The following is a 27,537-nucleotide window of genomic DNA, read 5'->3' on the forward strand; positions in this document are numbered from 1 at the left end:
ATTACACCGACTGCCAGCGCCACAGAATGTACCCCCGCTACTTCTATCCCCCCGGCTTCGCCCGGCATCTCGCCACCATCCTGGGCTTCCCATCCAAGCCCTCCATCGCAGCCGAGTACTATGAAATGGCCTGCAAAGACATTGCCAACCTGGCTGCCGCCATCTCCGGCTTCGAGCCCGTCCGTTTGTATGCGCAACCCGGTGATGCGGCCAAAGCGCAAGCGACCGTCGACCAGGCTGTGAAAGAATCGGCGGGCAAGACATCCAACATCACCGTCATCCCGCTGCCCACCAACCATCTCTGGGTGCGGGATACAGGCCCCGTGTATGTGCGCGGGACTGACGAAGCCAACCGGAAGCGCCGGTTTGCGATCGATTTTGGTTTCATCGAATGGGGCCGGAAAGACGAGATCAGCGACCATCACAGTGCGGCCGACGGACTGCAATGGCCGATCATGGGCCGCGCGCAGCTGCAGGAGAATACCGACTTCGCTAAACGTGTGATTAAGTCGGATACATCGCCTGAGCCGGTGACGCGCGTGCAGCCGAAGATTTGCCTGGAAGGCGGTGCGCTTGTTGTCGACGGCGAGGGCACGCTCCTAGCCACGGAGAGTAGCATCCTCAACGACAACCGCAATCCCGGTCTCTCACGGGAGGAGATCGAAGCAGAGCTCCGTCGGTTGCTGGGCGTCGAGAAGATTGTTTGGTTCCCCGGTAACAAGGGTCTGGATGTGACGGATGTGCATGTCGACGCCGAGGTCAACTTCATCCGGCCGGGCGTGGTTGTGCTCTCACGCCCGCATCCAAGTGCGCCCCAGGCATGGTGGAAGGTTCACAACGAGATTCGACAGATTCTGGAGCAGTCGACCGACGCAAAGGGGCGGCGCTTTGAGGTGCACATCGTGGACGAGCCCGACCCGAAGTGCCTAGGTACGCTGTCTCACGACGATGTGGCAACGAACTATGTGAACTTCTATTTTGTCAACGGAGGCCTGATTCTTCCCCAGTTTGGAGATGCGCAGCGCGATCGCGAGGCCGTGGAACTGTGCCAGAGACTGTGTCCGGAGCGAGTCGTTCGACCGGTGCATGTGCGGGCGCTGGCTTTGGCGGGAGGAGTCATTCACTGCTCGACACAGCCTGTGATTGCGGTGGATTAGTTGCGTCTGTGTGTTTTATAGGAACTGTATGTACATAGTCTTGTATAGTATAGGGCTCCGTTGTATAGGAACATCTCCAATCTGCTCCAACTTCAATGCGGGGAAATAACCTCGGCTGTGGATGGCCGGCTACAAATGCTGAGAGTCTCCCTTCCGCTTTCTTTCTGTAGTTCATCCCATCCCACCATGTCCTACCAGTCGATTGCTCAGCGAAAGCAGGCGCAGTTGGATGCGCGCATCCCTGCTGAATGGAAGCTCCCAGCTTCTGCCATTCCCCCGGGGATGCTCTCTCCCGCCGAGTCCATCACCGAGACGAACCGCTACCAGCGGGTGAATGTCATGAACATCCCTCGCACCTGCGGCCTGCTCTCCGCCCGTGAATTGGACATTACAGAGCAATACGATGTCCACGGGCTGCTACAGTCTATTGCGGAGAAGAAGTTCTCCTCGGAAGAGGTGGTGCGGTCGTTTTGCAAGGTACCGCACTCCCTCGTGAATACCCTCAACAGCACGCTGACCCATCTAGCGAGCTGCGATCGCCCAGCAACTCACCCGCTGCTTGACGGAGCCACTCTTCGACCGCGCCATCCAGCGCGCAAAGTCCCTGGACCAACATCTCCAGCAGGCCGGAACCCCCGTCGGTCCTCTCCACGGCCTCCCCATCACCGTCAAGGATAGCTTCAACATCAAGGGCGTCGACTCGACGACCGGCATCGCCGCCCTGGCGTTCCAGCCCGCCACCGCCAACTCGCCCCTCGTCGACCTCCTCGAGTCCCTCGGCGCCGTCATCGTCGCCAAGACCAACATTCCGCAGACGATGGGCGCCCTGGACAGCTGCAACCACCTCTTCGGGCGCACGCTCAACCCGCTCAACCGCCAGCTGACCGCGGGCGGTAGCACCGGCGGCGAGGGCGCATTGCTCGCCCTGCGCGGGTCTATGGTGGGCTTCGGCACGGACATCGGTGGCAGCATCCGCATTCCCGCCATGTGCCAGGGCATCTACGGGTTCAAGCCCAGCGTCGGCCGCGTGCCGTTCGGCGGCCAGGACGCCGGCCACGCGCCGGGCAAGTCGCGCATCGCCCTGCAGGCCGTCGCGGGCCCGCTGGCCCGCTCTGTCGCAGACCTCGGCGCCGTCATGGCAGAGATTGTGCCCCGCGCCGAGCTCTTCGCTGAGGACTGCATTCCCGGCCGCTGGGAGGGCAGCTTCCCTGCCGAGCCGTCGCGCAGCGTCATCACCATCGGCGTGCTGCGCTCGGACGGTCTCGTCGAGCCGCTCCCGCCCATCGCCCGCGTGCTGGACGAGGTCGCCCAGATCCTGCGCCGGACCCCCGGCGTTGACGTCGTCGAGATCCCGGTGCCCGCTGGTCTGGCCAAGTGCCAGGCAGTCGCGGGCCGGTTGATGGGTGCTGATGGCGGGAACGCCATGATGGATCTGATCGAGTCCACGGGCGAGCCGTTGATCCCCTGGTTGCAGGGGCGCACGAAGCGCGGCCGCGAGCTGACTGTGTCGCAGCTGGGCCAGCTGCAAGCGCAGCGGTCGCAGCTCGAGCGCGAGATGCGGCAGATGTGGATGGCGGAGGGCGGGCGGCGTGTCGATGCCATCATCCACCCGCTAGCACCGCATCCGGTGCCCGAGCTCGATCGGTACAATGCCGTCGGGTATACATCGAGCTTTGTGCTGTTGGATTACCCGGCAGGCGCTGTACCCGTGCGGGCGTTTAAGGAGTCGGACTTGGAACTGGGCAAGGAGATGGCGACGCCGGTGCTTGGAAGCTGGGACAAAGCCAATCGGCAGTTGTGTATGTCCCCCTTCTGTGGTGTAGAAAACGAACCATGCGCTAATGTGACTAGGGGACGAGAAAACGGTCGATCGTCGGGTGTACCTGGACTCGCCGCTGAGTATCCAGGTGGTGACTCCCAGACAGCACGACTACGATCTGTTCCGGGCGATGGAGCTCATCGATCGGGCGATTCAAACTCACGAGAATGCGAAGCAGGCTAGCCCGAAGCTGTAGAGCCAAGCATAGCCGTAAATAGGTCCTTGTATGGAGCTTTATACCGGTGAATTTCATTGTATATACATCACAATGCCGAGTATGTACATGCTGGCCATGTATAAGCGCACCACGCGTTCCATGACTCCGTCAATCCATCACTCCAGGATTATGGCTTATAATCTCCCCTTCAAATGCGCCCCTCCATCAGTTGTAATAACCGCACCATTCAAATGGCTAGCAGCGCGGCTCGACAGGAACACCACCAGACCCGCGATATCCTCCGGACGCCCGAGTCGCTTATTCGGCGAGTGTTCCTCCAACTGCTTCAGACCCCCCTGCAGTCCGATGAGGCCGTTGGCCATCTTGGACGGGTAGAACCCAGGGGCGATCGCATTGCACAGAATATGGCGGGGACCCAGCTCGACAGCCAAGTTCTTGGTCAAATGGATGACGGCGGCCTTGCTCGCCGAGTACGAGAAGACCGCGTTGTTCCCCAGACTACCTAGGACAATACCCGCGACAGAGCCGGTTACCAGGACGCGCGAGGGATCCTCGACGGTGGCTTTCGCGGTGAGAAGCGGAGCGAACCTTTCACGTCAGTTATACACCCAATCCCAGTCAACTTCCGGAAGTGAGGACATACTTCTGCACGAGATAAAAAACACTCTTCACATTCAGATCCATCACCTTGGAGAACATTTTCTCCGGGTACGTGTCAAACTTCTCGCCCCAGGTGGCGCCGGCGTTGGCGAAGAGAATGTCGACGTGGTCTGTCGTTTTCTTCACCTCCTCGACGAGGCGGTCGAGGTCCTCCATGCGCGCGTTGTCGGCGGGCACCGAGATGGCCTTTGCGCCGGGGCGCTTGTTGGGGAGCGCATTGAGGGCGGCGACCGCCTCTTCGCAGGCATCGGCTTTGCGCGAGGTGATGTAGACCTTGGAGCAGCCGGCCTGGAGAAGACTGCTTCAATTAGAGGATTGGACTTTTTGTATAGATGGATGGTCGTGACGTACCCGCTGGCGGCGTGTAGACCGAGTCCGCGGGAACCACCGGTCACGACGGCGACTTTGCCGTCGAGAGAGAAGATGGAGTCGAAGTTGTTTAGGGTGACTTGTTCCTGGGCCGACATGGTAAATTGGGTATGTAGAAGAGGGGGGGAAATCGAGGGTGAAGAGAGGAGAAGTACGTGGGTGGTGATGATGTATACAAACTGGATGAGCCGAGGTTGTTGCAAACCCCGCCCGGTTATCCATCTGTTAGCCAGACGCAGTTATGCTATCAGTCCTCTAACATACATATCCAGACTACTATCCATGGCTAATGAATACGACTATGACTATGACTGAGCATGAGAATAGCATGGGCATGAACATGCTCCAAGTCAGTGGCAACGGCATGTCTGGAACATCCACCTACGATGCCTAGCGCTTATTCCCAGTGGCTTCAGCCAAAGGAACCACTGCAGCCATACGACCAGCTACGTGTATAGACACGCTGCATAACGACCAGGATCATCCACCGTTCGCCAATTCTCACCCGAAAGAACGGCAATGTCAGCTGGACGGTTCATGCATGTCCCATTTGCCCATGCTACATATTTCTCCTGCAGAGCCTGTAGCGTGCTTGCCTCGCAGATCCAGTTCATACCGAGCTGCCAACAATCTCCGCTAGTTCGCTCATGAGGCAGCGCTGTCCCGTCCACGACATTGGTTAAGTTCCCTGGAGCAATCCATGCGTCCAGCTCCTATCCCGGCCGACAATGACTGAGCGAAGGGGCTGGCTGAGCATCCTTGCTTTTTCCTGGCGCTGGCCCATCCACCCCAACCGAGTTTGTCACAAACACGACTGCAGGATGGGATGCAAAGGGAATAGTTGGGCACGGCGGCAGCTCTCCGCATCTTGGAGGTCGCTCGTCGTCGCATCCAGGCCCTCCCGCCAGCAGAGCCACCGTTCGCTGCCCCCGGTACGACCAATTTGCGACGCAAGCCACGCTGAGGGCTGTCCAGTCAAAGCCCGTCGGAGAGGCCGTCAGTGTTACCTGATTGCGGAGATATACTTGGCCAGCGGCAAGGTGTGTGTGAGTATGTGGTGTGTGTTAGGCATTCGACGAGACGGGCAGAGGGTTAAATACTGCCTGCGACCTGGCATGGACAGTTCCAACTCGAGTCGCTGCCGGTCCTGCTCTTTTATTTCTTTTTTTAATCACGTAATTTCTAGTCTTCTTTTCTTTCTTACTTGTATACGAACATTGCATTGCACACTTGAAACATGCAACCGGAGGTTGTGGAGAACGGCCACGAGGCCAATGGAAATGGGATTGTCGTCCAGAAGAGGCCTACAGTGGCCAGTACACCATCGACGGTGACTCGAACGCGGTCTAGCATGTCGACCATGGCGTCTTCTTTCTCGACCATCCGCTCGCTGGCTTTCCAAGACAACGGGGATCGGCTCTTCAAGTATGGCTCGCCGCTGGAAGTCTCCGATAGCGACGTACTCGACACATTTGACACGGTGGAAGAAGCGCTTGATGCCATTGCAGCAGAGCGTCTACGCCATATGCCTCATGATGGTAGTATGCTGGATAGGATCTTCAAGTGGGCGACACATGTCGTCGGTCATATCAATGAACTCTCCAAGGCGGTCGAGCCATTTGTCCCGAATGCCGCGGATACAGCGAGGATGTGCTGGAGCAATTGTCTGCTCCTTCTTCAGGTGTGTTCTCCTCTGGTCACTTACGTTAAAGGCTTCTCACATACCTCTAGATCGGCCCTGATCAATCGTCCGCCCTGTGGAAACCCTTCCGCGTGTTCCAAGAACTCGTCCTTGAGCTGGCCCGCTTCATCAATCAATCCGCTCTGATCACCTCGATCCCTGGCATCCAGGGCGAGATTGCTGGCGCTTACATGGACCTCGTGGAGCTGATCTCAGCTGCGGCCATGGACTACTACCGGAGTAGTAGGGGGTCCCTGATGATCAACGCTTCCGAATTCGATGTACGATTCAGCCATCACGTCAAGGCGTTTTATGCTCGAAAGACCAAGCTCACTGAGCTGATGTGGTCCACGACCTGCATTCTACAAAGCACCGATGTCAAGAGCATCAAGGACTTTCTCTCTTTCCAGGATGTCGCAGTTCCCACTACCATTGCGAGTCGCCGCCCAGTCTACGCGGAGTTCACCTGCGACTGGTTTGCAGGCCATTTGTCCCAGATGAGAGTGCGGAACAATGGGCTTTCCGTGATCACGGGGGGTCCAGGGTCTGGTAAAACAGTTCTGTCTCAATGGATCATTGATCACTTGCAGACCAACGTCGATGATGAGGTTGATGTCATTTCCTATCGCGTCTATGAAGATATTGCATCCACCGCGTCGGGAATCGCCGTGGTCAAAGGGCTCCTACTCCAGGTCCTGGATCGACAGATTGGAAACGAGCCTCTACTGCAAGCCATTGACAAAGCCAGGCAGCTCTCCTCGGGCAATGCCTCTGCCCTTGAGATCGAAGAGGCACTCTGGAGTGCGCTGCGCGTAGGCGTAAAGGACGCCAACCAGCTTGTGATAGTCATTGATGGCATCAGCGGTGTCATGGAAGATGCCGATATGGGGTCTAGGACCCTTCAACAGCTGAGTGGCCTGACTTTGCAGTCTCCACATGTCAAATCGATTGTCTTGTCACGGCCTCTGAAGAAGTCTCTGCCGCAACGCACTTTCCAGTTCTCTCTCGAGCCGGCGCATGTCAAGAACGATATCCGCACGGTGATTCTCGACACCATGAGCTCCACAGCACCTTTCAGCGGTCTCAAGCCTGATGAGCGTGTCTCTATCGCCGATGCCCTTATCAACCGATGTGATAGCTCTTTCCTCTGGCCACAATTGGTTCTCCACATTGCAAAGCAACAGCGCACTGTTGGCGATCTTCTGTCTGTGGTGCAAACCGCGCCCACCACATTGAGCGAGATCATCGAGCAGGTCGTGTCGCACCTCGACCTGAAAGACTCTACAGCCCGATCTACCTTGGCGTGGTTGCTAGCTGGACAGCGTCCCCTCTTCGTCCATGAAGTCCGCGCGCTTCTGGAAACCGACACGAAGAAGGTCGAACATGTGCATCGGGTTGGACCAGTGCAAGAGGATATCCTCCAATCTCTCGGGTCCCTTGTCACCATCAAAGATGGCATTGTCTCCTTCAAGCACTCCGTGTACCGTTACTACCTGCTCGGTATGGCGGGCGCCGTAGCCGACTTTTCGAATGCTGGAAAATTTCCTTTCCACATCAAGGAAGCGCATTATGACCTGGTCATTCGATCGCTTGCTTATGTCAAATGCAACGTTCAAGATGAGGTCGAGGTGTCTGTGACCCCCCTGTCCGCGTCGACAATGGCCTACTTCTTCAAGAAGTACGACTTGCTTGAATATGCCGCGCGCTACTGGACGTTCCATTTTCTGGCTTCCCCGATGGCGGAAGGAGAAGAGTACAAACTAAGCTCGACCTTCAAACAATGCATATCCGACTCTGTCCTCATGGCTCTTCTGGAGGGGTCCTGTCTCAGATCGCAGTACATCCCCCAGCAAGCAGAGCGACTGCAGGTGGCTGCATTCAGAGTGCGCAAGTTGGTCTTTGGCACAAGCAGTCCAGCGGTTATACAAGCTCTTATCTTTGAGAGTCTTTTGGCCTCCAGCCTTCGGCTCAAGGGAAGCCTGGAGTATGCTTACGAGGTCTGGGCGATGGGCTTGAAGACCTTCGGTCACAGCAATCTTGTGGTCAAAGCCTGCGCAGAGCTCTTTGTAGAAATCCTGGAGACCATCACTGAAGTTACTGAAACAGTGCTCGTCCACAAGGAACAGATCCTGCTTTACTTGGTTGAGATGGCCAAAGAAGACCGCGGGTCTTCCCACGAGGTCACTATCAGGTATTCCCGAATGCTAGTCCAGCTCTACATCGACATCAAGCAGACAGAAAAGGCGACCCGTATTTGCAAAGAGCTCTACGACGTCACTGTCTCGCGGTACGGACAGTCCTCTTCGGAAACTGCAGAGATCGGAACTCTTCTCTTCGAACAGTTGCATTACTTGTCAGAGTCAGAGACGGCGAAGAAAATCATCGAAACGAGCCACGAGTATACGATCAAGAACCTGGATATTACAGACCAGCGGCGTATCGACTACACTCTGTCGGTAGTGGAGATGTACGAGAAACGAGGAGACATCACCAAAGCCGAAGCTGCATTTTTTGAGTTGTGGCAAGAGCTGTCCCGGGTCGAGTCCATCTCTGAAGATATCGTCCTGAAACAGATCAATATTGCGCTAGCCTACTCCGAGTTCCTCGTTCGGCACTCGTCAAGAGACGAGGCCGAGAACATTGTCACGGCTTTGTGGACGTCGATCGAACGTCGTCAAGTGTTCAGGCTGGACCAGGTCGTGACATGGGCACAGAAGATCAGCGCGCATATGACCAAGATGCGGTGGTATTCGCTGGCTCAATCCACTCTGACTACGGTCCTGAAAAGATGCCAGATGTCCGAGGAGAGCTCGTCTGTGGAAAAGATTACAGAATCTCTGATAGACTCAGTCCAGGAGATTGTGGAGGAAACGACGGAGACCGAGACGGAGACGACCACCGTCGTTGCTAAACGTAAGAAGATTGAGTTTTCACGCGAGGCTTTCGAGATGGCCATGTCGTCCAAGAAAACATCCAAGGAGGTCTCTGTGGCCACCATCAAGACCGCCGAAACACTGGTAACCTCCTACGTGGAAGAAAAAGCGTGGGACGAGTCCATCCGTGTTAGCCGGCGTCTTCTTGAGCGGCAATGGAAGGGCATTGAAACCGGCAATACAGTGATCACGCTCACCAAGGGTGTCAAGGAGACCGTCACAGTCGCACTCAACCTTGCAACGTCTTACTTCGAAACGCTGCAGGTCGAAAAGGCCACGCTTATCTATGAGAATGTCTTCCACTCGCTGCTGCTCTCCGTAGATGTAGATCACGAACTGGTGACACATACCCTGAGAGCAGCGGTCGAGTTCTTCGAAAAGACCTACCAGTTTACTCGGGCGATCGCCCTCTACTGGGATTATATCTCTGCGATTGAGACTGTCCATGGACAGGACGACCATCTCGTCATCGAGATAAGCTACACGCTTGCCGATCTAGCGATGCGCTGTCACCAGAGCGAAGAAGCCGAAAAGGCCTTCCGGCACATTTATACCGTCTTCAACCACGAGGGCCACCTCCACCAGGATGGAATTGAGGCAGCTCACGGCCTTTGCAAGCTGTACATGGAGCAGCAACGCTGGGAGGAGGCGCTGGATGTGTATGCAGTTCTGTGGGATGCCGTCACCAAGCACGCCAAGGAGCTCCAGCTCGAGGCCGAATACATTGAGGAGATATACGAGAGCTATGTCTATCTCCTCGAGACGAAGTTGCATGTCGAAGCCACCATCATCCGCGACCTTGCTTACAACTATCGCGAGACGTGCATTGCGCTTTATGGCCATGAATCCATTATGACCTACAAGGCGACGGGTGCGGCTTGCAGAGGTGAGCCGGACAATCGAGCAGTATCATGACGAGTCGGTCGAGATGTATAAGTCGGCGCTGCGATACAGTGAAAAGTACTCTGAGGAGGTCGATACATATGAAAAGACTGTGACCCGGGAGAAGAAGACCAAGACGGTGACGACAATCAAGAAGCATCTTGCCGAGGTGTATTCCAAGGACGAGAAGACCATCTCCCAAGCCAGTGATCTCTACATGGAGGAGTTCCACCAAACGACGTCTCAGTACGGCTATGCGTCAGAGGAGACTCTGACCTCATTGGAGCAGCTCGTGCGATCCTACAAGAAGCAAAGTACGGTTGTCGAGGCCGTGAGCGTGCTGCAGACCGTTGTGACAAGCATCTTCGAGTCGGAGACAGACACTCAACGGTTGACCGAGTCTGCGCGTCGACTGGCGCGTATGTACCTCGATGTTGACCAGAGGGATGTAGCAACAACCATCATCCAAAGTCTCCGCCGTCGTTTGGTTTACGAATCCAAGACAATCTCCCGGAAAACGACGGTGTTTGTGGTTGCCTTCGAAGAAGTGATCTCCGGAGGGTCGTACGCCACAATCATGGCCGATCTCGTGGCTGAAATGCATCTGTACGATGCATTCTTCACGGTGTCCAAGACGGCCGGGTTTATACAGGCTTTCATAACCGGCGTCCGACTCCTCACGTTCCAGCAGAACAAGAATCAGGTGGAGGAGTCTCAGCGGACGGATGCAGAGCTCTTCAAGCTGTTCACGAGCCACTATTCGGTCTCGGACGAAGCGACCCTCCGCTTCTTCTATGAGCTCTGCATCGCGGAGGTTCTGCACGGCGACTACGAGACCAGCATTGCCAGTCACACTGTTTCATCTGTGCACAAGCATCTCGAAGAGGAGAACTTCCCTGCGGCGTATAGCCTGGCGACCTTGCTTCACCAATTTATCCACCACGTGGACGGCTTCCGCCATCAGGCGGTGGTCAAGCAGGGCTTCAAGCTGTGCCAGTACCTTCAGGGCCACGGAACGAAGCGCACACCGGACCTGAAACTGCAGGCGGCAATGCTCGCTCTGTCCAAGTCGATCCTGACCGACATCCTCCAGGCATACAGATCGATGGGGGTGCGGTTCGCAGAGCTAGACGTGACTGAGAGCAACGAACTGGCGGTTCTACTCGGAGAGCAACGGAATTTCGAAGATCTTGAGGTTCGTCCATACCCTGTACAGTATACCAACCCCTTTCATTCCATACTAACCATCTCAGCTCCTCCTCGCCAATCTGTGGACTTCGCGCATCGTACAAAAGACCTGGTCCTCCGACACCATTGTCGCCATTGGCCGTCGGCTGGTGGAAGCGCGGTTCTCCTGTGGTCAGACGGAACAGGCGATCCGACTCTGCAGCGACATCTGCTATAACCTGCGGCGCGTGTGGGGCCCGTTCGACCGGATTGCCCTCGAGCTGACTACCCTGCTGTCGGAGCTGTACACTGCCACAAACAACTACCGCGGCGCGATGGCAGTGCACGAGAAGACCCTGCGGCAGCTGCTGAGTGAGCCGGAAAGTGAGGGTAGTCTCTCGCTGGCGGAGCGGGCGACCATCGCCGCGCGCCATGTGGAGCTGTTGAAGCGCGCGGCACAGCGACTGGGTGGATGGGATAAGGAGGAGCATCTGTATAAGCAGTTGGTCAGTTCGCTGAATGAGCGGTTTGCGGGGGATGCCGCGTGGGTGGCTATTCCGGAGCAGCTGGAGGAGTGGGTAAAGGGTGAGGCGGATGATCTGGGGGTCTGGCGTGCACCAGCGTCGTACGGATTCCTCGGAGGTGGAGGGGGAGGGAAAGAGGGACAGGAGAAGAGACCGGCGCATCAGAACCAGTTGCGCAAGGTGAGTGAGACGCGGTTGTTGACGGTGCGTGCTATGTGAGGTTGTTGTTTGGGATTATTTCGTTGATACCAGATTGTACCCATAGTCATTAAATTCATTTGCATGCAAGTATTAACCGACATAACTATCGTCTATGACACCATAAGAGTGATTATAAATCCAGGAAGGAAATGTGCTCATATGCGCGCAACAAGGTCCTCTTAATCCGCTCAAACCCGCGCATGTACCTTGGGGACGTTCCTACATCAGGTATATCACTTCCTCCCCTTCTACCTACCTGGTGCTCATATACATCCATACTACTAACTCATACTCATACCACCAACACACACAATGGCTGCTAGATTCACCCTCCCCGCGCTCCCCTACGCCTACGATGTATGCCTCCCAATCCTCCCAGTCCTCCCTTCCTATCTAATAACATCCGACAGGCCCTCGAACCCAGCATCTCCAAACAAATCATGGAACTGCACCACACGAAACACCACCAAACCTACATCACCAACCTCAACGCCGCGCTAGACGCCCAATCGACCGCCCACCAAACCAACGACGTGCCGCAGCTCATCGCCCTGCAGCAAAAGATCAAATTCAACGGCGGCGGCCACATCAACCACTCCCTGTTCTGGACCAACCTGGCGCCCTACGGCTCCGCCCAAACCGACATCGCCCGCGCCGCGCCAAACCTCAAGGCCGCCATCGAGGCGCAGTGGGGGTCTGTCGAGCAGTTCCAGGCGGCGTTTACCGCTGTTCTACTGGGATTGCAGGGCAGCGGATGGGGCTGGCTGGTGCGGTATCCCGGGGCGCAGGGGAGGCTGGGCATCGTGAGCACCAAGGACCAGGATCCCGTCACGGAGCAGGTGCCCGTGCTGGGGGTGGATATGTGGGAGCATGCGTATTATCTGCAGGTAAGCTCCCTTTACTCCGAGGGGTGATCGCTGCTAACACGGCGGACAGTATACGAACAACAAGGCGTCGTATGCCAATGAGATCTGGAAGGTGATTAACTGGCAGACGGCCGAGGAGAGGTACCAGCAGGGTGTGGTGGGTTCTTCGCTGAAGCTGTAGAATATGTTTATGATCGATCGTTGAATAGTGTTATGCAATCAAACCAGTATCTACTCCGTAAATGCATCCCAACGCCATGCTAATCACATACAATCAGTCAAATCCCACAATCCCCCGGCCCATCATCCCCTCCACGGTCACCGTCACCTGTCGCCCGACGATCCCCGTCTCCGAGATCCCCAGGTCCAGTCGCTCCGGAAGGACGACCTCCATCGCGGACGGGTCGGCCGTCGGCAATAGACGCAGTCGGAAGTGGTGGAGAGGTGCAGTGGGCACCTTGGTGGTCAGGTCCCCGTGTCGTCTGTCCTGTTAGTCTTGATGTACTCCACATAGATAAGTCCTTAACATACTCTATCCGTAGATCGATCCCCGAACAGCCTTGAAAACAATTATAGGTAGATGCATCGGTAAGACGGAAGACCGCTTGCGTGACTCCTGACTCTATCTCTCGAAACGACAGAGAATACGGACCCATCGTGGTGGCGGAGGGGAACATGATGGCGATGCGGTTGCCGGTGCTGGGTCTCGAGGGGCCACACATGATGTCTGGGATCTAGGAGATGAGGATAGGAAGATAGGAGAAGTGCAACGACAGCACTCCTTGTATGTACCTCCTTATATGTAGGTAGGTGTTTGCCTCCAAGGTGTCTGCGCGGATATGAGGGGATAACGTGTCTGGATATACTTCAAGGTGCTCAAATCCGCTCAAATGCGCGATGGGAGAGCCAATGGAACTGTCCCTTCTGGTACGGGTGGATCTACCATGGTACCCGAATCTCTCATAGAACAAAAGCCGAAACTGTCTTTATTACCATACGAATACGTAACTATAAAAAAAGAATATTAATAAGAGCAATGTATATACGCCCCTTGTTGATGATCCATCTATCGCACCCGGAAGGGATGCGCCTCCGTGTTGAAGACAAACTTGTTGCCGTTCCCGCGCTGCACTTGCCACTCCGCATCTGTCCATGTCAGTATCAATCCGAGCCACCAAGGAGTCAAGAACAGCCACTTACCACCCGAGTGAGCCAGGTACACGTATTTCATCACCTCTGCAAACAGGAAGCTCTCCTGGTTGTCGTACCGGCCACCGCCATTCGCCGCGTTCACATCCTGCAGCCCAGCAAAGCCCGAGCTCGTCCGGCAGTACTTGTTGATCGCGACGAACGCGTTCCAGATCCATTCGCGGTACTGCTGGAGTTAGTATGTGGTTTGGATTCGGAGCACAAAACATACCTGTTCCTCGCCAGTAATCCGGTAGGCGTAGTAGAAGCTTTCGATCACCTCAGGCCGCAGAATGTAGGCCCCGCTTTGGATGTAAAAGCCGGCCTTCTCGTACAGTGCCTTCTGGTTGGATGGCACGGAATTGGGATCCCAAGCAAAAGACTCCGGTCCGATGCCGGTCAGGGTCGCATTGTAGGTTTCGTGACAGCCTTTGACCAGATCGAGTCCGAACTTGATGTAATCATCATTGTCCAGGACGGTTCCTCCGAGCAGGAAGCTGCCGCCGTCGAAGCAAGTCAGGTGTTGCGAGCTCAGGCCCAGTTTTCCGTCGTTGTACGAGGCCAGGAAGGTCAGATCCGGCCGGGTGGACGGGTGGGACGCCAGATGCTCCATCGAGGATTGCGCCGCAGCCTCCCAGCGGTCCTTGTATTCACCAAATGCCTCAGGATCGTATACGTACATTTTGATCAGGTATTCATAGAAGGAGTCGTCACCGCCGTTCCAGCTGACCTGAGCGTCGGTGAACTCTCCCGTCTCAATGCTGATATGGCTCCCCACCAGGCCTGGGAAGGGCTCCGAACTGGCCGGCTGAGGCTTGAGGAGGTACGACTGGGCCTTCTGGCTCAGCTTCGCATACTCATCATCGCCAGTCAAGTCGGACAGGCGGGTCCACTCCAAAACCAAGGTCCCGGTAACTGCCAGCCCGTTGCTGGTGGCACCATCATTTCCGTGAGTATTGATGTTGATGTTGTTGTAGGGGACGCCGGAGGGCGTATCGAAGGCGAACTTGAGCACATCGGCCAGTTTCTTCGACTGGGTCAGAAGCATGTCGACTTTCTTCGAGTCCCTGACCAAGCCCGACGCGGGACCCTTCAGCAGATCATACCCAGAGAGCATGCCTCCGAGGTAACGGATGGTCGTTTCGAACAAGCTGACGGTGTCGTTGGTCTTGGAATAGTCGACCTGGGCGATATGGTCGAGGATTTGGTTCACAATCGTGGCATTGCGCATGATGATGGCGGTGGACAGGGCGTCGACTGCGGAGGCACCCCAACCATTGCGAGAGTCCCCGTATCCGTTGGAGACGGGATGGAGTTCATCATGTGGATAGGCGTATTTCTTGTAGCCGTCCCACGCGTGCGAGAAGGCTTCTTTGATGGTGTTGGCGCGGGACTGGGCGAGGTTATTCTGGAGAGGCTGCTCCGTGCGGTAGTAAGGATAGGCCAGGGAAGGGGTGGCCAGGGTGAGTGCTGCCAATGGCAGCGAGAGAGACGGGAGATGCATAGTGGTGGTCTCTAGAAGTACAAGAGTCAAACGAGATGTTGATGTAAAAGATAGGATAAAAAGACGGAATCCCCTGGTCAAAAGGGTGTTGGTGAACGAAGGGAGGATCTGATCGATCAACAATAAATAAAAATAAAACAAAGGAAGGACAGCCTAGCGGAGCAGGCGACTGATTAGTCTAATTTATAAAGGAGCGAAGAGGAGACGGAGAGAAGACCGTCTACCTTGGCAAAGGAGTGTGGAGAAGGGGAGAAGGGGAGGAAAGGAGGAGGAGAGCAGAAGAGGGTGTCGCGTGAAGCCTCGCTCGGCACTAGGTAGCCCAGGTACAGGTACATCAGGAGTACCGCTGGTTTCGCCCATGCGCCTAGGGACGCGGAGGTACCAGCCGGGAACCCAAACTATGGGCGCCAGTCCCGTCGCCGCTAAGCCCGATCGATCGATCGGCGGTCGATCTACCGCCCGCAATTGGACGCCTGGACGATGAGTCAGCTCCACGAGTCAACTATGCAGGGGAATGCAAGGGCAGAAGTGTTTGTTCACATAATGCTCTATGAGGAAGTGCTCCATACACTCTACTCTACAAAGATATTGTGGTGATGGCCAACATTCACTGCCTACTCCCTCAGTCTACCTAGGTATACAGTGCAAATGAATATCCCCAGAAAGACATCATCGGACATGGTCACCTCGACTCCCCACATGATCGCCTGAAGGATCAGGCCGCCCCTCCCTATTGGGCACTATTGCTATTAGTCTCCTTTTCCTCCGCAGGGACCCTTCTTGGTCGCCTTATGGAGTACTATCTACACTAACTAGTTAGTTGTTAGCATTGTTGTTGTTATTAATGTGCATCAACCCCAGTCAAGCTCAGATCTCCCACTGATCAACCGAGCAGTCCCAGGAGATCATCTCCATCCGTCATGCACGCCATCCACAACTCCCAACCCAGTATTTCAGTTCAATGCAACATGGATCTTGCAGACGGGACTGAATGACCGGTCTGCTTCGACAGTGTACAGCACCCTCAACGCGGTCCAATCGTCCAAATGCCGATTCCCCACGATCACCAGATGTGCGAGAGACAAGATTTTTTGTCAACTGACGGTCCACAATGATCATCTCGATAGTCCTGTCGTCTCAGGTCGGTCGCTTCTCCAGACCCCCAGATTGGAGCCACGTTCATGTTCTGCATCCAGATGCATTTGTTCAACCATATTTTCGCCTGAGTTGGTTCCGACATGAGAAATACAAGGGTCAATGTCGCCTAAGGACCTTGTAAAGCATAAAGGTCAGTCCTCGTGGACTGACATCACTCTACGTCCCGTTGGGAATCTATACATCGATGTCTGTCTCCTCTCCGCAATGTGTCTTAGGACGAAAGTATCATACAATCCGGGATACTTGTGGTCAGTCGCAGGCTAGACCCAATGGCTCCGGAAAAGACACCCATGCATTGGATTCCGTCCAGGGCGACGTTGTACAGAGTCGGATGTCGAGTCATGGTGATACGGGATCGCCATTGATCCTGATCACAGAGGAACAACAATGCAAATATGCTCTGCAGCTCTGCATATTCTGATACGCGCGCATTTTGAATACTCCGAAATACCCCATCGATCATATGATTGTGGTCGCGAATTTCATGGTGGCGGAAGGATTGACAGGCGGAAAAAACGCAAAGGAAAAAACGACTGCGGGGCGGCAAAGAATTTCCACCTCCGCGATGATTCATCCTCGTCTTCCTCTCCCTCTCTCCCTTTGTCAACCCACTATCCCTCCCTTCCCACTGCCAATTTGTCCTGGGAACCTCGGGGATCTTCGTCAATTCTCACTCCCGTCAATCCCATCACTTCCAGGGGCTGAAAATACCCCGTGTTAGCCCACCATGGCCACGCCATTCCTCGTCTCATACGACCCCTCGTCCCCCACCTCCGGACTCGACCTCAAGCAGATCGCCTACTTCGGCCGCGTCCTAATCAAGGTCGCCAATCTTGCAGAGGCCGAAGATTTCCTGCGTCGTAATTTCCGTCTTCTCGATGTCTACGTCGACGCGACCGCCGTCGCTTCCACCGGTGACCTCGTCGATATCCTCAATGCCGGCGCCGCCAAAATCTTCATCTCGTTCGATCAGCTGGCCGCATTGTCCCAAGAGCAGTCCGTTCCTTCATCGCGAATTGTGGTCTACGCGTCCGAGAGCCAAGTGGATGCCTTCCAGACCTGGGTGAGCGAGGATGCAGAGCGGAAAGAAGCCGGTCTCTGCACCGACTCCCCCGCCGTCAAGACAATCTCCGAGAGATTGTCCATGAACCCGGAAGCCCAGACCCTCTACCGTTCATACTCGACGGATGTCACGGAGCAAACTTTGAAGGACACTTTCACTCAGGGTGCCGTCGGTATCGTCTCGTCCGCGGCTCTGACCCTCGAACACACTCAGCCCAATGGCAAGATTCCTGCGGCTTCCATCATCGCGGCCCGCGCCGTAGCGGATCAAAGCAACGGCCTCTACGCAACCTCCGTGACTGACGAGAGAGGAACCTGTCTCGGCCTCGTCTGGAGCTCCGACGAGAGTATCGCCGAAGCTCTGCGCACGGGTACCGGTGTCTACCAGAGCCGCAAGCGTGGCCTCTGGTACAAGGGCCAGTCTAGCGGAGATGTGCAGGAACTGATCCGGATCGGTTTTGATTGTGACAGCGATTGCTTGGTGTTTACTGTCAACCAGGTCGGCCGAGGTGAGTCCCAGACCTTATATTCAAATATCTCATCCCAATTGCATATTAACTTGGATCTCTCCTACAGGCTTCTGCCACCTCGGTACCGCCAGCTGCTTCGGTCCCTACAACGGCCTTTCCCGTCTGCAAAAGACTCTTCAAGCGCGCAAGGCCGATGCCCCCGCCGGTTCTTATACCGCCCGCCTGTTCAACGATCCCAAGCTCGCCCAGGCCAAGATCATGGAGGAAGCCGACGAGCTGTGCCGTGCCAATACCAAGGAGGAGATCGCCTTCGAGGCTGCTGACCTCCTCTACTTTGCTCTCACCCGTTGTGTTGCCGCGGGTGTGACTTTGGAAGACGTGGAACGCAACCTCGATCTCAAGAGTCTGAAGGTGAAGAGAAGAAAGGGGGATGCCAAGGGTCCGTGGGCCGAGAAGGCTGGCATTGCTCCTCCCGCACCTGCGGCTGACAGTCAGAAACCCGCGAAGCCCGAAGATGACTCGATGAAGATGACTCGTGTGGTCACTGCCTCGACGTCCGTTGACGTTGTCAAGGACCACCTCAAGCGTCCGTCTCAGAAGTCGAATGAGGCGATTGTTGGATTGGTTCGCCCTATTATCCAAGATGTCCGCGACAATGGCGACGCTGCTGTTCTGAAGTATACCCACAAGTTTGAGAAGGCCACCTCCCTTACGTCTCCCGTCCTTCGCGCTCCGTTCCCCGCCGAACTGATGACGCTGAGCCCCGAAACGCAAAAGGCCCTCGACGTTAGCATTTCCAACATTGCCAAATTCCACAGCGCTCAGAAGGGAAGTAACGAAGCCCTTAAGATGGAGACCATGCCTGGTGTGGTCTGCTCTCGCTTCTCGCGACCCATCGAACGGGTCGGTCTGTACATTCCGGGTGGTACCGCGGTGCTGCCCTCCACTGCCATGATGTTGGGTGTGCCCGCTATGGTGGCGGGCTGCAAGAAGATCGTCTTTGCTTCTCCCCCGCGTTCGGATGGCAGTATCTCGCCGGAGATCGTGTACGTTGCGCACAAGGTCGGAGCTGAAAGCATCGTCCTGGCTGGTGGTGCGCAGGCGGTGGCGGCTATGGCGTACGGTACGGAGAGTGTCACCAAGGTCGACAAGATCCTGGGTCCTGGCAACCAGTTCGTGACTGCCGCTAAGATGCTCGTCGCCAACGACACCTCCGCCGGCGTCAGCATCGACATGCCGGCCGGACCCAGTGAAGTTCTGGTGGTCGCAGACAAGTTCGCCAACCCCGCCTTCGTGGCGTCGGATCTGTTGAGTCAGGCCGAGCATGGTGTTGACTCCCAGGTCATCCTCATCGCCATTGACTTGAATGAGGCCGAGCTTCAGGCGATCGAAGCCGAAGTCGAGAAGCAGGCCAAGGCCCTTCCGCGGATGGACATCGTCAAGGGATCCCTTGCCCACTCGGTCACATTTGTGGTGCGGGATCTCGCCGAGGCCATGGCTCTCAGCAACGAATATGCCCCCGAGCATCTGATCCTGCAGATCCAGAATGCAGAGGCGGCCGTTGAGCAGGTGGAGAACGCCGGTAGTGTGTTTATCGGCGAGTGGACTCCTGAGAGTGTCGGCGACTATTCCGCCGGTGTCAACCATTCTTTGCGTAAGTTTCCGAAAGTCCACTATTGAATGTTCCTTGCGACTAACTCTTTGCAGCGACTTATGGCTATGCCAAGCAGTACTCCGGAGTGAACTTGGGCTCCTTCCTCAAGCACATCACCAGCTCCAATCTCACGGCTGAAGGTCTGCTTGGACTGTCGCAGACGGTGGAACAGCTGGCCGCCGTCGAGGGACTGGAAGCTCACAAGCGGGCCGTGAGCATTCGCGTGGCGCACATGAAGAACAAGCAATGATCGATCGATATGTGGATAGTTACGACTTGGATGGGAAATGTGAAGTCTACGATATTGATAGAGCAGTTTACATGTTACATTTACGTTTATCTTAGAGCAAAAAGGAGAATAGCGGCATTGGTATCCTGTAACCGTCTATAAAGCAACCGAGCATGTAAACTTTTCCAAACCGTTCGCCAGATGCAAGAATATCAAACCATCGTGTCATATGTGCAGAGCATGGAGAGACAAAAAGAAGCCCATAATCACTTCTTCCGCTCCCTGATCTTCCACTTGATGCCGTTCTTATTCGTCCCTCCCACCGAGTTGTCCATTCTCCCACGCTGCCAATCCAACTGCCGCTCGGCGGCAGTGATATCAGCGTACTGTTTCTGCAGCGCCTTGAGCTTGTTCGCCCTCGCCTCAGCCGCCCGCTTTCTCATCTTGCGCGCCCGACGCGCCTCCACCAGAGCCTGGCGCTCCGCCTCGAGCTGCTTGTGCGATTTCTTCTGCTGCTGTTGCCGCTGGCGCTGTCCAAACGAATCATCATCCTCGTCCTCATCCTCGTCCATCTCATCATCGCTCTGTTGCGCCCGCAGCCGGCTCTGCTTCAGCTCAGTCTGTTCCCGCCGATCATCCGCAAACACGACCTTCTGCGGCTTCACGACCGCTGGCCCATCCTCCTCGTCGTCGAAATCGAAATCGAAATCGTCGTCATCGTCCACCACCGCTTTCTTCTTCTCCTTCGCCGCCCCCGACTCATCCCCCTCGCCCAGGAACTGCCCCATCCCATCCTGCAGCCGCACCTCCTCCTCCAGCTTCTCCATCTGCCGGCGCACGCGCTCGCCCACCGTGCGCAGGTACCCGGCGTCCTGGGTCTTGAGCAGCTTGATCGCCTCGTGGCTGAGGCCGCGCGCGGCGGCGGAGTCGCGGGCAGCCGCGCCGTGGCGCCCCGCGCGCTGCGAGTGCGCGGACATCATCCCAAAGGCGAATTCATCCGGGTTGCGGTCCTTGGCTTTTTCTTGCAGGCGCTTCAGTTTGGCTTTTTTCTGGTTGTAGTCTTTCGCTCGGAGGGAGTAGTCCTATCGTATACTCTGTTAGCGATGGGTTCGTGTCGCAGTGAGCTGGGGACGATTGTACTTTGTGCTTTTCGAGGATTCCCCATTTTTCGCGGCCTTCGAGCTGGCCTCGCTCGCGGTGCTGCCGTCTGTGGACGGCGTTGCGCATGGAGGACATTTTGATTGAGATTTTATTCAGATAGACAGATGTAAAGAATATAGAGAGCCACGGTGTAAATCTTGGAGAAGAGGGTTGTGGTGGTGGTGGTAGTGGTCAGAGAGTTGATGAAGAAAAAAAGTTCGGGGTCGGACAAGGCGGAGACCAAAAGGAAAACCACTTCGCTCCCGCGCCAACTTCATCAACACCACCGCCGTCGCTCTGCAGCAACAACCTGCCCCCATTCCACAGACCGATCCTTCTGTCGACCCTCTAGTGTTTCAATTGATGCTGGATCGAGTCCTACGCCGCAAACTTCCCACCCTCTAGCCAGTCTTCCCACGCACTACCACAACACCACCACCCCGATAGGACACCAAGCACCGAGCTAGCAGCAGACCAGACACCATGACCGCAACATCAGATACCCCATCAAACGCCTCGACGACATCTACTCCTCGCAAATACAACCTCCGCAACCCGCTCCCCCTTTCCGCCACGCAGGAAGCCGAGGTGAAGCAAATATACTACAAGCGCGTGCGCAGCCACTGCGCCGCCGAGATCAAGGGTACGTGCCAGCCCCTCTTGCACATTGTCGGAGGTGTGAGGTCTAAGCAGCTACTAACTGGTCCTTCGCAGCCTTCGCCGAATGCGCCGTCAACCGCACCGTCACCGCGACGTGGGTGTGTCGATCGCAACGCCTCGCTATGAACTCGTGCATGGTGGCCCATGCGAAGCCGGAGGAGGAGGACCGCGCGCGGGAGGAATGGTTCGCGACGCATGAGGAGCGGCGACGGCAGCGCGAGGAGGAGCTCGCTCGCGTGGAGCAGCGGCGGGCGGAGGTGATTCGATTGATGAGGGAGGATGAGGCGCGGCGGGCGAGGCAGGGGTGATTATTCCGTGGTATGATACTGTTGACCCTGTGTATGGGTGTTTGTCGGTTTGACCTTCGGCTTTAGTCGAGGGTCTGCATTGTATATTGGATGTGGTCGAGGCGTTCATTTTGCCCTTTTGGTTTGGTCTTGCATTATCCGGATGGTCCCGTCGTATATCATTATGTACAGTAGATCGAAAGTCTCACGAACGAAGCCAATCTCACTCTTATAACTCCTGACTCTTGTAACCCCCAACGCCATTGCCCATCGTCGCCAGCCAGTTACACATCCGTCATGGGCTTGTCCCCATCGCCGTCCCCGTCCCCGCCGTCTCCCTCGCCCATCGCCGTGTCCTCGCCGAAAATATCCTCCATCTTGCCGTCCTCAGCCTCATCCTCGTCCTCACCACCCTCCTCGCCCTCATTCTTCCCCTCCGCAGCGGCAGCCGCATTCTCCTTGCCCGCATCCTCCGCAACAACCTCCTCCTCACCCTCACTGTCCCAATCCTCGCGCATGTTCCACCCGGTACCAGTCAAACAGAACCGTTCCGGCGGCAACCGCATGCCACCCATCATAACACTCTGATGCGCAGGCGGCTTACTTGCCTGGGCCTGGTCATATCCACGCGTCGCCCCCGGAAGCGCGACACGGTTCCGCTCCGCCGCGACATCCATAAGGAACTCCTTCGGCAAGCCCGTCTGGAACTGGTAGTGCAGACGGGACGCGATGCTGAGCCGCAGCGCCGGCAGCGAGACGCTGTTCACCTCGGGCGGACCGCGGGACGAGACGCCGCCCGCGCCGTCGGTCACACCGGCGTAGCCCTCCGTCGCGAGATACACGGCGTCCTGCAGCACGCCGGAGGTGTAGCGGTAGGCGAAGTCGAGGAGCTGCAGCGGCACGCGCTCCTGGTATGCGGTGACGCCGAGCGAGGCGAGCAGCATGTGCACGAGGCGGACGTCGCGTGGCCGGCGCGACTTGCCGTTGTCTTTGAGGGAGGTCGAGGGGATTTGGGTGGGTTGGGAGAGTGGTGCTGCGGCGCTGGGGGTTGTGGTGTTCATTGTGGGAGCGGAGGGAGGTGCGGGCTGTGGTTGGGAGGTGGTGTTGGCGGTGGTGGAGGATTCGGCGGGAGGGGTGAGCGGTTGTGTCGAGCCCGCGGCGTTCTGCGACTGGCTTGGTGAGGCCATTGTGAGGTTGGCAGTGTGATGCGTCGAGGGTGGTTCTCTTCTGGGGATGGAGGTGACGGATCAGGGTTTGATCAAGTGAGCTCTCGACATGGGCGAACGGAAATGGTAGTGATGTCGAAGATGGGAGCTTGCTAGCCGTAGAGGCTGAATGTAGGGAGGAGCAGGAAAGGATGTTGACGGGAAGAAGCCGAATGGCTGTAAGGTACTTAATGGAAGGATGAAGTTGATGCGTTGAAATGCGGTCGACCAGCCGCAAAGGGCGGTCGCGCTATGCCTATTCGGGACTTGTACAAAAGAACTATTGTACATCAGATGCCTCTATTGTATACGAAGAGAATGGCACACGATACAACATTGATTTTCCAGAGCCAGTAACCGTTCATTCAACGAATACCATTCAGTGTGATCATTTCGAGTAATATACACCGGCTGCGACAATGCCCTCAGACTCTCGTCAATACAATCCAACTTCGGGACGCCGGGCAAGGTTTCATGTCTCTAGCTACCGGTAGGTCAGAAATAGGCAAATGTCGGTTAATGATCCAGGCGTGGAGCCTCTCACCCGTTGACATCTTCATACTGTAGTAACATGTCACACAAGACACCAGAGGACCTCGTAGGCATCAGCGAAGAAGCTCATTAGCCTCAAAGCATAGCCCAGGTTCCAGAACCTCAAAAAATTAACACCTTGGGTATTGTGAAAGTTATAAAATCGTCCTCGGTCGCTGTGCAGCTCCAGCACATGTTGTTGGGACAGATCAAGATGCGCTCTCCAGGGAAAATCTGCGCTGCGATCGCCACAGCGGCCAGCCTTGCGATCCAGTTTCCATTTGCCCTGAACACAAGAGCCTCATCCGGCGGGTCAAGCAGGTCGACCCACGTTTCTGCAGATACAAGCGGAGTCGGGCGATCCTCTATGTCATGGGCTCTGGAGCAGGGCACATAGGTTAAACGGAAGATCCTTTCATCCTCGACTGCTTGGAGGATGTCGATGTCACCGACCCACGTCCCAGAATCATGGACGGAGGCTACCGACTCCAGGAAATATACCTGATGCTCTCTGGAGTGGGAGCTGTGCTCATGCAATGGAACGTAATAATCCGTAAAGGCGAGGTGCACCGAGGTGTTGGAAAAGTGGTCCTCGGCACGCCCATTGAAGATATTGGTGCTGAGCACTTTCCATGACGATGGGTCTGGCCTACGTACCATTGGAGCATGGGGAGGAATCATCATTGTAATGCCTGGCTTACCAATGGTCCCAAGAAGTCGACGAAGCTCGTACGGCTCGCGGTACTCTGAGGGATCGCAGGTGCACTGAAATCTGGTGAGAAGGAGCCATTCGGGGTTGGAAGCTAGGTGATGTGGATAGGGTGAAAGTACCTTCATCGTGATATATATGCACTCCTTGTAGGCCATGGCAAAAACCCTTCCCAGCTGACGAGGATCTGAGTCCACCTCTTCTTCCATATAGGCCACGCATGACAAAGCTGTCTCACGAGTAATTATCGGCTCACGCTTCTCTTCAATTGCCGAAAAGATCGAATCAGCCCACATCGCGCGATATAATGGTCTGTCAAGAATTGCAAGGGACACACTGGCATCGGGTATTGATCTATAAATCGTACTGGCCCAGGATAAACATGCCAACGTTGGGTGAATCCCATCAGCCTTCACACTCTTAAGAATGTGGTCTAAAAGTCGGTCAGCCCGAAAAAGATCCAATTCAATCATTTGAATATAGTCTTCAAGCGTAGTCGGCTTTATCGTCAATTTGGGTACTGAGACAGGCTGGCATATGGTTGCCAGGGTTGGAAGGCCAAACGTTGGGAGCAGGTAGCACCCATTCCGAGAATCCAAAAATTCGTACGATACTATACTCCCATTCTCAATCACATTGCGGAAACGAGGAACATCTCGGAGAGATACAACCCGTTCCGATGGGTCGTCGGATTTCGGTCTAGATTTGGCATCAACCCATCGACAATGCATGAGCTGGGGGGCACTCTGTCCATCAGAGCGTTTCCGTTTGCAAGAAGCAACAGGAACAGTCCATACTGTTGCAAAGCACGGTGTGTCGTGTAAATCCTCGAAATATTTAATGACGGCAGAGTCCCGCTTCGCATCGGTGGGCAAAATGGCAATAGATCGCAAGTATGACACCCTCTCATCCGACCCTTTCAGACAGCGCAGAATGGAATCTGGAGATAGACAACCAAAAAAAGGCGAAATACGATTGCCCTCGTCCACAGGGATAAACAGGTGTGCGCGTCGCATTCCTAGTTTCACCAATCTCTCTGCCGTCTCCTGGTCTTCGCACTTGGTGTCAAGATAGGCTGACGCCGCGCGAACCATGATATTCCACCATTGGCATGGGTCGCGGAGATACCTGGAAATTTCCGTTTTCTTAGGGGATGCCATGTCGCTGCCAATAAAGCTTTCCAGCGTCTTTTGGATGGAAACGAAGAACCGCGCAGCCAGCTGTACTTCATCCCACTTGACTGCCCAATGGCCGAGAAGACAACCAAAGGCTGCGAAACAGAATTGACCGAAAGTCACGCGGGCTCCATCTGGATGAAATAACGCCTCCTTTTGGGCCGCTCCTCCATAGTGATGCAAGTGCTTCAAGGACAAGGACCAATACACCCCCTGCGGACAGTTGCCATGGGCCTGGTCAAGTCCGATGGTGACTACCCCCCCTGGCTTGATAAGGGAGTCCTTGAAATGGACTTCGGCGGGATTTTTTCCCAAGACGATCAAGTCGGGGTAGATATGCCATGACCCTAGCGCGATGAGGACGGAGCCGTCATTGACGGCCTGTGGCATGCCATTGATCAGGTTTTCCATTGACTCAAGTGCCGTTTTCCAGGCGCCCAGCACACCGGAGAAGACAGACTTGTCCGCCGTCACTGCCTTTCGGAGGTTCGAGATTATCAACATAAGCTGCTTCTGTTGAAATAACTTTTCTCTGTCGGCAATGCGAAGCCAGGCGCGAGCACTGTCATCCCACTCTGCGAGACTGGTCCTGGATATGTTGTCCGCCTGACGGGCTGCACTCAACGTTCCGATATGCATCTGTTCTCCCCTCTCGCACCGTTGGATGATTTCCATCCTTCTCTCTTGAACCAGCTCAACCCACGCGGCAGTGGCTTCTTGATGGCCCCATATCCGCGCCAGCATGCAGGCCAAAAGCTGCAGCTGAAGTGCAGAAGTGGAGCTGGTAGCAGCGGCCCAGATTGATGTCCCATTCACCCCTGTGTGTTCGGAAAAGAAGCCCCCTGCCGCCGGTACGGATGTTTTCGTTGCTTCAGCTATTTCTGAGACTCGGGTCCCATAAGCTTTGATGAGCTTCGGAGTTGAGGGACAGATCTCCTCAAAGAGAGCACCTAATCTTCGGGCGGTAATATGAGCGGACCCAAACTCTGCCTGTTCTTTGCTTGTTTTTGATAGCGCACTTCCCAGGCTATGATATTCCTTCGGGGCCTCAATCTTCACCAATGTAAAATCAAAATTGAGACTGGCCGCTGCCAGTGTGATATCGCTTGTCGCTGCCGCAAGTGCTGCCTGCAGTCTGCCGAAAGACATGGTGGATTGTAGCCTCGGTGGTAGAAATTGGGCGGAATGGATACAGGCAGTGGGCTGTGCGGGACCTGTAGATAGGCACTCCCAAGACTGAGGGCATCAGAATAGAAGGATGAGAAGGAAAGCACAGGCTGAAGGCGCCATTACACTACGAGCAGCCAAGGGCCTATTTATCTCGTTGGTGACAACAGAGTTTCCCTCTGCCCCTTTCCCTTCGCCCCCTAATCCTCCATGACTTGCTCAGGTACTTTTGATCCCAGTCGTTGTGCGCCGGCACATTCTTCTACTGGTCAGCCTCATGCCCAAGCCACCTGGAAAGCCTTGAATTCGACAGGTCATATCTCGACCTCGGCTTCGCGGTTCCGGAACCTCAATGAATCACCGTTTTTTTGGGCGAATAGGAAGCATCCCGTACACCGAAATTCCAACAGGTACGTGGGTGTGATGGAATGATATCAATATGCCACGCATTGCTTGGTCACACGCCCCCTGAGGCTCAAATCAGCGGACTGGCGTAGCGTTTCAGCGTATGTACTTCGCCGCCGCCATAGGTGCTACGTCTTGGAAGGGCACCGGAGCTAACGGACCCTACCGTGATGATGATCGGCTCCTGCGAAGCAGAAGCGAACTGCTCTGCAAGCATGGTTCACACCACAGGCCAAGATAGTACTTAAGTGGGTGACCACGAGCGCATCCCACATGGTGTACGCATTCCTATACCTGTAGGTACCAGTATTTTGATCTTTCTTGATTCGTTCGGGATCATTTCCGCCCCGTAACGCCCGAAGCCATCTCTAGTCAGTTGCATGAGGAGCCCAGGGTGCTTTGGCGTGGAAATGTTGCTCTCTAGAGTAAGGAGGATCAGACAAAACTAATGCATGTGTCTCCCAAATCCTGATATTTCTAGGCACAGGCCTTACTAAAAAAGTATATGAGACTCTAATATCATTCTAATTACTCCGGATGCCTATTAAATTTAATG

The 27,537-nt window shown here is 55.5% G+C and overlaps 9 protein-coding genes across 9 annotated transcripts; 4 read left to right on the forward strand and 5 right to left on the reverse strand.

Moving 5' to 3' along the window:
- Positions 1–455: 455 nt before the first annotated feature.
- ATEG_00654 (putative general amidase) lies at positions 456–3,172 on the forward strand (the record flags this gene model as incomplete). The annotated part of the gene is made up of 5 exons (XM_001210740.1): positions 456–930; positions 1,008–1,165; positions 1,413–1,616; positions 1,684–2,956; positions 3,009–3,172. 5 exons carry the CDS (start codon positions 456–458, stop codon positions 3,170–3,172), a joined length of 2,274 nt encoding a protein of 757 aa, XP_001210740.1.
- Positions 3,173–3,772: 600 nt separating this feature from the next.
- Positions 3,773–4,281, reverse strand: ATEG_00655 (oxidoreductase, short-chain dehydrogenase/reductase family; the record flags this gene model as incomplete). The annotated part of the gene is made up of 2 exons (XM_001210741.1): positions 3,773–4,112; positions 4,166–4,281. The coding sequence occupies 2 exons, from the start codon at positions 4,279–4,281 to the stop codon at positions 3,773–3,775; spliced, it is 456 nt and encodes a 151-aa protein (XP_001210741.1).
- A 1,139-nt stretch (positions 4,282–5,420) lies between these two features.
- Positions 5,421–9,712, forward strand: ATEG_00656 (uncharacterized protein; the record flags this gene model as incomplete). The annotated part of the gene is made up of 2 exons (XM_001210742.1): positions 5,421–5,864; positions 5,915–9,712. The coding sequence occupies 2 exons, from the start codon at positions 5,421–5,423 to the stop codon at positions 9,710–9,712; spliced, it is 4,242 nt and encodes a 1,413-aa protein (XP_001210742.1).
- A 2,171-nt stretch (positions 9,713–11,883) lies between these two features.
- ATEG_00657 (superoxide dismutase) lies at positions 11,884–12,618 on the forward strand (the record flags this gene model as incomplete). The annotated part of the gene is made up of 3 exons (XM_001210743.1): positions 11,884–11,928; positions 11,982–12,458; positions 12,508–12,618. 3 exons carry the CDS (start codon positions 11,884–11,886, stop codon positions 12,616–12,618), a joined length of 633 nt encoding a protein of 210 aa, XP_001210743.1.
- Positions 12,619–13,503: 885 nt separating this feature from the next.
- On the reverse strand, positions 13,504–15,129 carry ATEG_00658 (glycoside hydrolase family 47 protein; the record flags this gene model as incomplete). Its single annotated transcript, XM_001210744.1, has 3 exons — positions 13,504–13,583; positions 13,638–13,812; positions 13,858–15,129. The coding sequence occupies 3 exons, from the start codon at positions 15,127–15,129 to the stop codon at positions 13,504–13,506; spliced, it is 1,527 nt and encodes a 508-aa protein (XP_001210744.1).
- Positions 15,130–17,014: 1,885 nt separating this feature from the next.
- Positions 17,015–19,723, forward strand: ATEG_00659 (histidine biosynthesis protein HIS4; the record flags this gene model as incomplete). Its single annotated transcript, XM_001210745.1, has 3 exons — positions 17,015–17,858; positions 17,926–19,473; positions 19,527–19,723. 3 exons carry the CDS (start codon positions 17,015–17,017, stop codon positions 19,721–19,723), a joined length of 2,589 nt encoding a protein of 862 aa, XP_001210745.1.
- A 555-nt stretch (positions 19,724–20,278) lies between these two features.
- On the reverse strand, positions 20,279–20,938 carry ATEG_00660 (rRNA-processing protein UTP11; the record flags this gene model as incomplete). Its single annotated transcript, XM_001210746.1, has 3 exons — positions 20,279–20,305; positions 20,509–20,784; positions 20,843–20,938. 3 exons carry the CDS (start codon positions 20,936–20,938, stop codon positions 20,279–20,281), a joined length of 399 nt encoding a protein of 132 aa, XP_001210746.1.
- A 1,135-nt stretch (positions 20,939–22,073) lies between these two features.
- Positions 22,074–22,976, reverse strand: ATEG_00661 (putative transcription initiation factor TFIID, 31kD subunit; the record flags this gene model as incomplete). The annotated part of the gene is made up of 1 exon (XM_001210747.1): positions 22,074–22,976. The coding sequence occupies one exon, from the start codon at positions 22,974–22,976 to the stop codon at positions 22,074–22,076; it is 903 nt and encodes a 300-aa protein (XP_001210747.1).
- A 672-nt stretch (positions 22,977–23,648) lies between these two features.
- On the reverse strand, positions 23,649–26,558 carry ATEG_00662 (uncharacterized protein; the record flags this gene model as incomplete). Its single annotated transcript, XM_001210748.1, has 2 exons — positions 23,649–24,169; positions 24,227–26,558. The coding sequence occupies 2 exons, from the start codon at positions 26,556–26,558 to the stop codon at positions 23,649–23,651; spliced, it is 2,853 nt and encodes a 950-aa protein (XP_001210748.1).
- Between the last annotated feature and the right edge of the window lie 979 nt (positions 26,559–27,537).

Source organism: Aspergillus terreus, genomic scaffold (assembly GCF_000149615.1).
Source record: "Aspergillus terreus NIH2624 scaffold_1 genomic scaffold, whole genome shotgun sequence".
In the NCBI taxonomy this organism is placed as follows: Eukaryota; Fungi; Ascomycota; class Eurotiomycetes; order Eurotiales; family Aspergillaceae; genus Aspergillus; species Aspergillus terreus.